The sequence below is a fragment of the Octopus bimaculoides genome, chromosome 4 (assembly GCF_046866305.1).
Source record: "Octopus bimaculoides isolate indiv1 chromosome 4, ASM4686630v1, whole genome shotgun sequence".
In the NCBI taxonomy this organism is placed as follows: Eukaryota; Metazoa; Mollusca; class Cephalopoda; order Octopoda; family Octopodidae; genus Octopus; species Octopus bimaculoides.
The window spans coordinates 88,874,855-88,888,361 of record NC_142931.1 but is presented as its reverse complement, the minus strand read 5'-3'; the positions used below and the strand labels follow the sequence as shown (position 1 = coordinate 88,888,361).

The following is a 13,507-nucleotide window of genomic DNA, read 5'->3' as shown; positions in this document are numbered from 1 at the left end:
CTATATATATATATATATATATATATATATATATATATATATATATATATATATATATATATATATATATATATATATATGTATGTATGTATGTATGTATGTATGTATGTATGTATGTATGTATGTATATATATATTGCCTATCAGGCCTTTATAGTTCGTTTCAAACAATAAAGTTTCCAAGTCCACCTTTGTCAACAATGTTTCTCAACCTCATCTTCAGGATATGGAGTAAATTAGGTTTCTTTGCTGCCATTTTTATAGTGAACACATTATTATTATTATAAAGATTACCCCACCAGACTGGGAAAAACATTTGTTCTAAAATATCTAGAAATTCTTCCGATGGTCTGATACTGTAATTCGAAATAAACAACTTCTACCCTATAAAATTGTGTGTGTGTGTGTGTGTTTGTGTGTGTGCGCGCGTGCGTGTGTGTGTGCGCGCGTGCGCGTGTGCGTGTGCATGTGTGTGTGTGTTTAGTATTTTTACAATACAAGTCCCCAAAAGGGATATTTTCTGTCTGGCTTTCACGTTTTGAAATTTTAAAATTAAATGAAAATTTCCAAATTTAGTGTATTGATGTAATTTTTCACGTTGAATCTGTTGCTGTTATTCACTTGTTCCAGAAAAGCTTTAGAAAAATGTTACAGCGGTTTGAAATTTGATTATTTTTACTCAATCAGAAAACAGGGTTTGGAAGCGGGCAATTTCTGCGTAATAACTTTTATAAAACAAAATGGAAGCTATATATTGCGAAAAATTACAAAAAGACAAACTGTATGTTATACTACTATAGTTCGGTTCATGTAAACAATTAATGACGAAAATTCAAAATCGAAAGTTTGATATGCACTAGAGTTAGAGTCGGATTTTAAGGTTGAGGTTTAGGGTTAAACTTAGGATGTACGGCTAGAGTTAGTGTTTAGGGTTGAGCTTTGGAATTACAATTAGGGTTTAGGGTTTAGGATTTAAGGTTAGAGTAGGGTTTTGGGTTGGAGTTTAAGGTTTGAATTAGGGTTTAGGATTAGGCTGAGGGTTTAGCGTTGGTGTTTAGGGTCACTCTGACCAGTGGTTGATCTGGAGTTAATCAATTAGTTACATTCTTAGTGAACATTTTTTTAATAGTTTTCTGGGACAAGTATATACGAAAATCAGATTCAATGAGAAAACTTACATCAACATACCAAATTTGAAGATTTTAAATTTCAAACACTGTCACAGAAACAGAAAAGACCCATTAGTTTTTCTGTCTAACAAAAGAATGCAAAACAAACGTTCGAACTGGCAGGCAAACAATTTAAATAGAAAAATTCCTCAATGACGTTTGTTTGCGAATAAATTGTAATAAATACTGTAATAAATTGTAATAATATTGTTCAGCTCATGTAAACAATTAATACATTTTTTGAATGGAAAATTCAAAAACGAAAGTTCAGAATATCGGTACATTGTGGTTGTAATAGTTTTAAGCAGATAACAGCTTGGCTTGTTAACTATGGAAACAGGCAGCAATATGTCTGTGGCTTACGACTGGCTAAAATTGCCCAAAATAGGCAAATTTTAAAAAGCTAATAAATTTGTTATTAGTTTATGGCAAAAATGAATTTCATTTCCTTAATTAGCATGCATGACTTCATCAATACACTAAATTTGAAATCAACTGTAACAAAATTGAAGGAATTGAAAAGTGAAAGCCTAAGAGAAAAAGACCACAAAGGTTTTAAACTTTTAATAAATGGTTGAATAATCAATAGTGCTCACTTTGTGGTTCCTTGAAGTGCTGTATCTTGACTGTGTTGAATGTTTCCTTTGTTCAGAGGAAGCTGATGCTAATAACACTTTCATGCGTTCATGAACAATTCGCAAGTCTTCCTCTTCTCCAGTATACCCTGTCAGATCTGACAAGTCCTGAAACCATGCGTTACGGAAGTTAAATACAGTTATCCCCGTATAAAGAGTAGCTGCCGCTATAAGACTTGGTCTAAAGTAATTTCTTACGCAGAGAAAGTCATCATATAGCACTAGTTCCACTATATAGTTCATCAAATGAAACAAATCGTGACGAGGTTTTACTTTGAGAATAATCTGGTAATACGAAATGAAGACATAGGGAGTTATAAAAAACGTCCTACCATGAAAACATTCAGAAACCGAATTGTGCAAGCTAAAAAGTTCCTCTGAAGAAAACGCTGGGTCGATTGCAGCAGTCATATGAACAATATTCAAACCCTCATCTGTTGTACAAAGAAGCATCGTGTCATAAGCGACTTTAAGACATGCTGCTCCAACACCTTGCAGTTTTTCGCTTGAAATCGGTGGTGAGTTTCTAGAAGACAGGAATAAGTCAAATAATGCAACTGATAGGTGGAGAACTTCCAGAACACCGTTGTAAAAATCTACGCATGCTATCATCCAATTAACCACAGCCTTACGATCTCTAGCCTGAAAACTATGGTGACCTTCTCCAAAATAATTACGGACTTTCTTTTGCCGTCTTTCCATTTCATGTACAGAGTTTAATCTTCTAGCAACAGCTGGAAAATCCATGGTCGTTCTTCTGCGAAATTAAACGTAACTCATTTGTTTAGAAAGTATAGTGAAGTGTCAAGCGACGAAAATTAAAAACATTTCTCACTTGATTACGTCATTCAAACGTAACAATCAGTAAATGTCGTTCCAGTTTATTTGAATAATCAAAATCTTCAGTTGTATTTGGATATTAAATTATTTATTGTTCTTTAACATTTGAAGTGTACTAAATTGATTGTTATTTACAATATGAATGTTAAGCAATATATAACATTGAAATTATAAAATTGAACATGTGTTACAATTCAGTTACAAAAATAGCATGAAATAATTTAAAATCAATTTAATGCCTAAAACTATCATAATAAAATTGCAAGGCATAACCTTTATGATACTTGGGCCTATAAAACACACAAATCATAATTCTAACTTATTTGCAAAGTTGCTCAAATGCAAATGTATGTATTTAAGCAACATACATACATACATACATACATATATGTAGCAAACTCATAAGAGAAGGAGAGAGAACATAGGTTCGTTTGCCAGAACAGGAGAAAGCAACAATTTCTCCTGTTCAGAGAAATTTTATGTGTTACGGTCGGGGGCGAAACTGCCAATTGTTGAAGAGAGTTTTGATTCTTCACAGCCAAGAGCAAGGTTTGTGTTTTGTAAGGCAATTTGGTAAAGAAAACTTCTTTGAGGTATTATTCTTCTGTTTGTTGATCTCCAAGAAGCTCGTTCATTCTCCGAAGAAGTTGTGTTGGCTTCTTAATGCCTAATTCTTCATTGTTGAATAGCTTCGCAAATTCTTTCTGTTTTGAATTAGAAGTTTTTTTAAAAATATTTCTGCTTGAATTGCAGAATAGGAAACTGGCTCGACAGAATTTAAAAATAAATCTCTAATCTCATCGCTTAGACATGGAGGCAAATTACTTATCTTTATATTGTATTTTTGCTCTTCATTCGTTATACGATTTGCCTTAAAGCTTACTTCTAGTTGTGCCAACCAGATGATTGTGTCTCCAGTCCATGGAGGAGATAGTAATATATTTCCTGAAGCTTGTGTATAACTTCTACTGAAATAAGATATCTCGAATTCTTTCAAATTCTGCTCCCTTTATGTATTTAAAAATTTTTCAGAAAGAAAAAAAAAATTGTTATGCTATTAAACTTTCAACAGCTGTAATATACTAAATATTATTTCTATATTGCTAGAAAGTGCAGTTAAATTTTTTCTATAGTTTCTTTCTTTCTCCAACGTTTTTTTCTTTTCAACCTTTAATGTCAAATATTTCTGTTATTAAAATTTATACAATAAACTATTGTCTATATCTTAATATATAAATCTGAAATTGTGTGTTTGTGTGAAGCCTTTTTGAATGTTTATAGAAATCCACATTTTCCACTTTTTCGTAAAAATTTTTACATCAATGGAATTTTCTCGATCTGAACTTTCAAGTGCAGTAATTAGATTTTTAAAAATCCGTTTACTTTGTGTGATTTAAGGGAGATTTGGCTGTTGTTTCTAGCAACTTTTATATTTCATCCCTGCTACCTGGAACGCCATTCTTACACACGCGCTCAACATAAAAATATAGAGAGTAAAAGTAAAAGAGGGAGAGGGAGAGAGAGAGAAAGTGATACATACAACATCATAGATTAAACTTTCATTTTAGTATTCTTTACCTATTTTTCATAACATAGATACGTAAAAACACACACAACCACACATACATGACCTGTGACAACAACATACACATTGCTCTCAATCTCTATTAATTTCTCCCCCTCTTCCTCTCTCGCTCTCTCAAACGTTTACACGTGCAAGTAAACAATCATTCACATCGTGGTATATTTACAAAACATTGATGGCATAACTACAGAGTTGTATCCCCCAAATTTGGAAGGTCATAATTTTCATAAAAATGAATATTTTTTTATGAAATTTTCTATGCATATATTATTTATTATGTAGATTCCAAATATACAAAAATTTTCGGTGAAAGTGTTTTGGAAGGGGGTGGGGTACAATATTCGGAAATTCCACTTAAATTCCTCTTAACTTCCAGGAAAATGAATATTTTTTCATGAAATTTTGTACAAATGTACCTTGATGTATGTACATTTCAAACATGTAGGAATTTTGAAGGCAGCAACTGCAGGTTATTTTTGAGAAGTGTTCCCCACTCGGTGGTGTTTCGGAGCAAGTCGTCCATATTTGTTTCATTTTTCTCTATTATGTGCTTATGTGCATCCTTAGATTTCTAATGAAGTAATAGGCAGTGAAGAGAAGCAGTCATAAGAAAACTTTTAACTACCCCTATTCCTTTCTCTCTCCCTCTCTACCTCTTCCTCTCTCGCTCTCTCAAAAGCATACACGTGCAAGTACACAATCATTCAGTAAAATATAACTCATGTTCGTCAATGTTTTGTAAATTTACCAAGATTTTCACTAGGGTGTTAGGGTTAGGGTTTTAGGGTCAGGGTTAGGGTTTAGGATTAATGTTACGGTTACGGTTTTTAGGGTCAGGGTTAGGGTTAGGGTTAGGGTTTAGGGTTAGTGTTAGGGTTAGTGTTAGGATTAGGGTTGGTTAATCGTGCGGGTGTTAATCTGAAAAATTACAGATATGTGAAAAGTACCGACACTGCCATCTATTATAACTTTTGTTGTTCTGTTTAATATATACATAGATTATGCCTCCAAAGAAGAGAGTTTGCTGGGGGAAGACAGCAACCGGTTTAAAATGACAGCAACAGACTGCAGTAATGCACCACATTCCAGAAGCTATTTTGAACATAATGCAAAATGGTGCATCAACATCTTCTGCCCAATCTGATAGAATTCTGGCAAAATTGTGTAGCAACAGATCGCCAGCAATTGCTTCATCAGAAATTGCCGTCCTAGCTCCTGCTAAAAGGGATTACCCTGCTATGTATAATCAGGGCAGCGCAAAAAGTTGTTTTGCACAAGCATTTCTATAGCCAATTACACGGATGAAATTTACGTATGCTTAATAATTTTACGCAAAACAGCCTTCAGACTTTCCCTATTAATTTCATCGTCTTTTGAATTATGAACATATTTACATCATAAGGGTTTTTTCGTTGTAAGGCTTTCTTTTTTAGTTGATTTTCAGCTAGCAAGACTTATCGTAGATGGCATAATAAGTCACACCCGGACAAGGTCGGGTTATACTGCTAGTTCTATATAAAATTTTATATAGTTTTTACAAAGTCACCAATTTATAATGTGTTGTTTTATCTACGAGATCACGTCGGGAGGTCACCAGTATTTTTATGTGACGTTGTTACAGGAGATGCTAAGGCCGACGTTTTTTTAAAAAACTTCTTAGTCTTTTTCTAGTCTGTTCGATTTTCCGTTGCTAGAATTTGGGATTGCGAACAGAGCGTCGTTTCTGTACATTTTTCTAACATAACGATTTAAATAGATACTTTAACCATATAACACAAGCCTTCTGTAGTTTTTTTCACTCTTGTTTATCTTTTATACATCCAACCACGTGCTTTCACATACCAACTTTCTCTCTCTCTCTCTCTCTCTCTCTCTCTCACACACACACACACACACACACACACACACACACACACACACACACACACATATATTGTTCCAGATGGGTTTATAGGGAAGTTGCTGTAATTTATTTTGAATGTGTGTCCACTCTTAAATTTTATTTGTTTGTTTCCCTCTATATATTTGTAGATGGGGTTACTGCAGATCCCACATCTACCATCTCCACACTCTTTTACAAAGAATTCGGTTTCATTCTCTGATGAGAATTTTGCTCTTGTCAGTTGTTTTTTCAGGTTTTTCTCTTGGCGTTTACTGTTTTTTATGCAATAATTGTTTAATAGGTTTTCCATTTTGGGGCTTTATAGGACTATTGGTAAGTTTGAATGTATAATTTGAAACATGTTGGTAACTCCAGGGTTGTGTGTGTTTATGAAAGGGATAATGTTTTCTTTGTTTTTTTTTGGGGGGGGGGGAGTTCTGTGTTGTGTGATGTCCAGTTTCATTGCTCTTGAGATTCCATTTTTTTTATTAAGGTGAGTGGGTATTTCTGTTCTAGTAGGAAGTTTTAAAGTTCATTTAGTCTTATTTGGCGAGTCTGTGAGTCGGCCACTATACTGCATATGCGTCTTGCCGTACTATATGGAATGTTTCTTTTTATGTGGGATGGGTGGCAGGAGTAGAAATTTAAATATTGGTGTGTGTCGGTTTTTTGTAGTAGATATCTGTTGTGACGATGGAGTTGTGTATCTTGATGTTGATGTCTAGGAAGGGAAGTTCGTTGTAGCTGGTTTCTATCGTGAAGTTGGTAGATGGGTGTAGTGTGTTGAGGATGTTGTGGAATGTTCGTAGATCTTCTGATCTGTTCCAAAAGATAAAACAGTCATCGAGGTAATGTTTCCATTTTTTCTTGATGTCTTCTCTGAAGTCGTGTTCGAAGACTTTCCCTATTTGTTCTCAAGGAAACCCATCACCAGGTTGGCGTATAAAGGTGCGAATTTCGTACCCATAACCGTGCCCTTATCTGTCGGTATGTCTTGTTAAATGTGAATGTGTTTTCTTCAAGTATTAATTGGGTGGCTTTGGTGATAAAGTCTGTTTTGAAACGTTTATCTATGAGTTCCCTGTATTTTTCTACCCAGTGTTTTATCGCTTCCAGACTCAGGGTGTGTGGGATATTCGTGTATACGTTTGTGACATCGAAGCTTGCAAGTATGGTGTTTTCTGGAACCGTATTTGGAATGTGTGTGAGGAAGTCTATGTCATCCCTTATGTAGCTTGGTATCAGTGGGCATAAAGGTTTGAGGAGAACATCTATGAAGTGGCTTAGTTGTTGTGTTGGCGCTTGGGGCCTTACAACTATTGGTCTCAGTGTGAGGTCTGCTGGCCTTTGTATTCTTATATAATGGCTCCTCTGTTCATTTATGGCTCTCTGTATTTTAGAGCTTTTATGAATTTTAGGTAGTCCATAAAAATTGCTTTCTTTGCTTCTTGAGTTGCATAAATAGTCTTTCTCGTTGTCTGTAAAGGAGTCTGTAAAGGAGTCTTGGTATTCATTGACTAATGTTCCAGTTTTTTTTTAATGTTGCTTTCTCCGGTTGTGTTGATTCCTCTTTATAGTATATCTGGTTGTTAAGTATATCCAGTATCTTTTCTTTGTAGTAATCTGTATCCATAATAACTATTGCCCCACCTTTGTCAACTTCTTTTAAAATGATTGACTTGTCATTTTTTAGTTTGTGTAAGGCTTGTTTTCTCCTCTGTGGAGGTTCTGTTTGCTTTTATGTGTGTTGAGAGGGAATTTGGAGATTGTCTCTAAGTATGCGTCTAGGTGTTTGTCACTTCCCTTGTAAGGGGTGAAATGGTGGTTGTTTTCTATCTAGTAAATTTGTGGGGTCGCATGGGGCTTAATTTTTGTATGGCGTGGACTTCCTCGACTTTTATTGTAGGTTATGAGTTGATTTCTATCTACTTGTCCATCGTTCCATTTGTGTATCCATTTTGGATTTCAGCGCTATGTGTTAGTGGTTGTTCATATTCCGTTTGTTCTCTCCAAGTGTTATAGGTTGTTGGTTGTATGTGTCTTTTTTGTCTTGCTGTCTATGTATCTGTCTTTCTAGGGTTTTGGGTCGATGGTCGTATTTCATATTTTGTGTGTCTGTTTATTGGAGGGTTTGGCAGTGTAAGGAGCAGGTTTTTGGTTTGTGTTTGGTAGAGTTTATGTGGATGTTTGGGAGTTCAATATGTTTGTGATTTTGGTTTTTTGTATCTTTTCGTTTGTTTTGGTGGTTTTGTTTTCATAATGGATTTTTCCCTATAGTTCCTTTCGTAGTTTAAGAACCACTCTTGTTGTTTGTTCCACATAATTCTGGATCTTTCCTCTTGTTTAGTATCCTCTTTCCATAATTGGTGTAGTTTTTCTTTCTTTTGGTTATTATTCCTTTCTGTTATTTCGGCCATTATGACGGCATCAATTGTTTTAATCTTATCTTCCTGATGTAATCTTTGTGTTTGTAGAAGGGAAATTTCTGTTTCCAGTCGGCATAGCGCTAGGTCTGCACGTATTATTGTTTCTTCCAGTGTTTCACCCCTTATTTCTTTGATAAGGAATTTTCTAGGGAGTATTGGGTTGTTCTTGTCCCGCCAGTTTTTCTCTCTCTCTCTTCACCCCTACACACTCAATAATACTATAAAAAGAGACGAATCCCTTAAAAAAAATTGAATCTGAAGAATCTATTAGAGTAGATGAAAGCGCTAATTATGATTTATAAAAACATGTGACATATTAATAAAAATCTGTAAATGTACACAACCATCCAGATCCCTGAGTACCTTATTTTTTCTAATATATATATATATATATATATATATATTCTTTTCTTTTATTCTTTTACTAGTTTCAGTCATTAGACTGCAGCCATGTGGGAGCGCTGCCTTAAAGAATTTTTTAGTCGAAGAAATCGATTCCAAGACCAATTCTTTGTTAGTCTAGTCTTGAGTCTATCGGTCGTTTTGCTGAACTGCTAAGTTAAGGTGACACAAACACACCGACATCGGTTGTCAAGTGATGGTGGGGGGACAGACAAAAACACACATGCATCGACCCACACACACACGCACACACACACACACTCACACGCGCACACACGCACACACACACAAACACACACACACACACACACACACACACACTTACACACACACACACACACACACACACACACACACACATACGACGGGCTTCTTTCAGTTTCTGTCTACCAAATCCAATCAAGAGGCCTTCGTCGGCCTGAGGCTAAAGTAGAAGACTCTTGTCCAAAGTGCTACGTAGTCGGACTGTACCCGGAGCCATGTGACTATAAGCAATCTTCTTACAGCACGCCTCCGCTTATATATATATATATATATATATATATATATATATATATATATATACATATAAAATCAAAGTAAGCAACAGGATATGAAGATTCTAAGAATCGCATGCAGCATAGTGGGATCATAGGGTTTTAAAGGTTGTAATTCATTTCTGATTCATTTATATAATAATCAGCTACTGAAGATTGTGTCTATTTTGAATAAAGGACAAGAGTGAGTTGACAGTTCATGGTTAGGTATGGTCATAAATATTATCATATCACTCTTGTCCTTTATTCATAATAGACACAGTCTCCGTCTTAGATTTTGTAGTTGATAAAGGGTAAAATGAATTAGAAATGAATTACAACCCTTACAACACTGATCCCACTATGCTCCTCATCTTGTTTGTTGTTAACACAGCGTTTCGGCTGATATACCCTCTAGCCTTCATCAGGTGTCTTGGGAAAATTTCGAACCTGGGTTCTTATTCCTATATTGTTGTCGTCGTCGTCGTTGTCATTATTCAGGTCACTGCCTGGAATCGAACTCGGAATCGTGGGCTTAGTAGCCCGCGTTCTTAACCACTACGCCATATGCCCATGGGCAATTATCGAGTGAATTTTAGGGCATATAAATATAATATTTTCCTATCCTTCCTTAATACCGGTTTCCATATGCTATTCATATCTGCACTCGGTCTGCTTAGGAGGTTGTTGTGTCCTAACATATGTACTGCTTCTTTTAGTTTTCGTATTTTCTAGTGATGTTCTCTATCTATTATTTTAACTTCATCCCACATGGGGAGGTGGTCTCCATTTTTCTATACATGATCAGCTATACCCGATATATCAATATCTCCTCGTGTCACAGCTTTGCGATGTTCGTCTACCCTTTTTTTTGAGGGGGCAACATGTTTCGCCTTTGTATAACCTACCACAGCTGCATGGGATGGAGTACACGCAGTCTTTAGTCATATTCTCTTCTATTGGTGGTTTTACTCGAAGGAGATATTTGCGAAGTGTTGTATTACTCCTGAATACTGTCCTGATGTCAGTACATATCTTTTGCATCTTTTCGGAGAGGCCTTTCACATAGGGTAGACAGATAATAGATAGAGAACACCACTGGAAAATACGAAAACTAAAAGAAGCAGCACATATGTTAGGACACAACAAATATCTTAGGAATGTGAACCCAGGTTCGAAATTTCCCCAAGACACCTGATGAAGGCTGGAGGGTATATCAGCCGAAACGTTGTGTTGACAACAAACAAGATGAGGACACATATCTGTCAAATGTAAATAATGTACATAATTCATCATCTCTTAAATATAGAACTGTATTATCTAATCGGTACGGAGCCGACATTAGACTTCAATGGAGACATATAGAGAAACTCCATCAAAAACTAGCTCGTCTTTCAAACCATCTAACTTTCCTGTGTAGATGTAGAGACTCAAAGCTATATTCAAGCCACCTGGCTTGAATATAATGACACTACTGGATTCATATAAAGCTAGAGGAGTAGCGGAAAAGGCAGGACATGCCCTTGTCCGTGAGAGGATCCATTACAACCGTTGGTAAAGACATCAACTAAATAGCGAAATCAAAGAGAGGATATCGTCATTACTTTGGAAAATAACCAGAGATATTGATAGAAAGAGAATCCAACAAGATCTAGAAAAGTCGCATAAGAAAGAATTTGAAATGGGGAAGACACGCCAGATTAAGAAGTTTATGAAACTTAAAGGAGAAAGGAGACTGAAGTCCGTCACCCACCTGTGAAAGCAGTAATTAATATAAGTAGCCGACATCTAGAAAGCTCTGAAGAAGCAGTACTAAACAAAGGTCTCAACTTTACGACAGCCATCAAGCGCATTCCATACTTGGAAATAATACCCCCTATTGAAGAGATAACCATAAAGATACCAAAAGCTCAGGGAGATGAACTAAGGTGGAAATTTCCCAAACCAAACATCACTAAGGAAGAAAAGTTCGCCATCAAAAAACTACAGAGTGACAATTCCATCATAATACTTCCAGCAGACAAGGCAAATGCTACAATGGTGATGAACAAGTCTGACTACTCTGAAAAATTGGCAAGTCTTATAAATGATGGTAGCTACAGCAGAGAAAAGAAAGATCCAACTCTGAAAACAGAGAGGAAGTTGTCACTGAGCTTGATCAAGAACAAGTATCACTTTACACCAATGAGGTATAGAAAACTGACTCAACACTACAGTAAACTACCACACATGTACGGTCTCCCTAAGATTCACAAGGATGGTATTCCATTAAGATCTATAGTGAGCTGTAGAGGTTCAGCATGTCATCCACTGAGCCGCTTCCTTGCGGATATAATCAGTCCATTAGCAGGAAAGTCAACATCGTACGTGAAGAATTCCACCCACTTCAAAGAATTGATCAAGGATACCCCCATTGAATTCAACCAGATGGTGAGTCTAGATGTGATAAGTCTGTTCACCAAAGTCCCAACTGGTGAAGCACTATCGGTGATTCAAGACAAACAGACACCCATCTAAAAGAACGCACTAGTATACCAATAAGAAGCCTGATGGAAATGTTGACCTTCTGTGTAGGAACTACCTACTTCAGTATGGACACTGATATATATCGACAAGAAGTGGGTTTAGCTATGGGTTCGCCATTATTACCGATAATAACCATTATATACATGGAATACTTTGAGAACTTGGCTTGAGGATCAACACCACTAAAACCAACCCTATGGCTGCGATATGTTGATGACACCTTTATACTCTGGCCCCACCAGGAAGATGTCCAAGTGCTGTTAGATCATGAACTCAATAAAGCCATCCATACAGTTCACAATGGAATAGGAAAAAGACAATCAGCTAGTATTCCTGGACGTATTAATAACACGCACCAAGTATGGATTCAGGACATCTGTATACCGCAATGGACGATACCTCAACTTCAATTCCCACCATCCATACAGTGTAAAGAGAGGGATTGCTCAGGGCCTAAAACATCGAGCAAAGAACATAAGTAACGATCGTGATATCTACCACGAAGAAATGATTAAGCAAAGTAGCAATCTCTTAAGTAACAACTACCCTAAAAACATACTATCTACTCCAATTATGAAGAGAAGAGAGGATGAAACTAATAAACTGTCCACAGTCTGTCTACCCTATGTGAGGGTATATCAGCCGAAACGTGTTAACAACAAACAAGATGAGGAAAAATATCCGTCAAATGTAAATAATGTAAATAATGTTGTAGTCTATTCTTAGCTACAATAGCAACAACATGAATTTCTTCCATTTCCTTGCTCTGTTAAAATATTTAGGAAAATTTATATTAATGTGTCCTACTTGTTAAAATTCCATTTATTTATTTGTGCAGCTGAAGATAGCATTGCATTTAAATTGATGTAATGATTGCATTGTTCAATTAAATGGAGTCGCTTGAAACGTTCGTACTGCATCTATACTTGATATCCTGTCGCTTATTTTGATTTTATTCACCCTACTTTGGGCTGTGCGGATAATATCGGATTGACCTGGTGCTTCAACTTAAGCGCCTAATTCAACTGAATCTCAGTTATATATCTATATATATATATCTATATATATATATCTATATATATCTATATATATATATATTCTCTCTTTATATATATATATATATATACGAAACGGTGATGAAAAGTTTCCGGCTTTAAGGGTATTGTGAAAGGCCAGGCTGGAGGCCCAACCTTCCATGTTCTTTTACAGGACTTAGAAAAACTGAAAGACCGTTGCAATAAGAGTGAATCCGAGAGGGGAATATGTTGAATAAAGTCAAAATTAACTTTTACCTAAACTTAGCAAATTTACAGCACCCCTCCTGTGTTTTTTTACCTGATTCGTTTCCTAAGTTCCTCTATTTCACGGTTACTAGAGTTCTGTATCGCAAACAGATCATCATCTCTATATAGACCACCAGAGATATTAGGGAATTAGTCCTTGAGACTATGGAGCAGGTAACAACCTATGAGGTCGCTAACTTGGGTCGAGTCACTCGCCCCGTTGGACTGTCGAGATAGTTACAGGT

The 13,507-nt window shown here is 36.0% G+C and overlaps 1 protein-coding gene across 1 annotated transcript; it reads right to left on the bottom strand.

Annotated features, from left to right (window-relative positions):
- Positions 1–1,717: 1,717 nt before the first annotated feature.
- On the bottom strand, positions 1,718–2,641 carry LOC106872332 (uncharacterized). The gene has a single exon (XM_014919277.2). The coding sequence runs from the start codon at positions 2,548–2,550 to the stop codon at positions 1,732–1,734; it is 819 nt and encodes a 272-aa protein (XP_014774763.1). The 5' UTR covers positions 2,551–2,641; the 3' UTR covers positions 1,718–1,731.
- Positions 2,642–13,507: the final 10,866 nt, after the last annotated feature.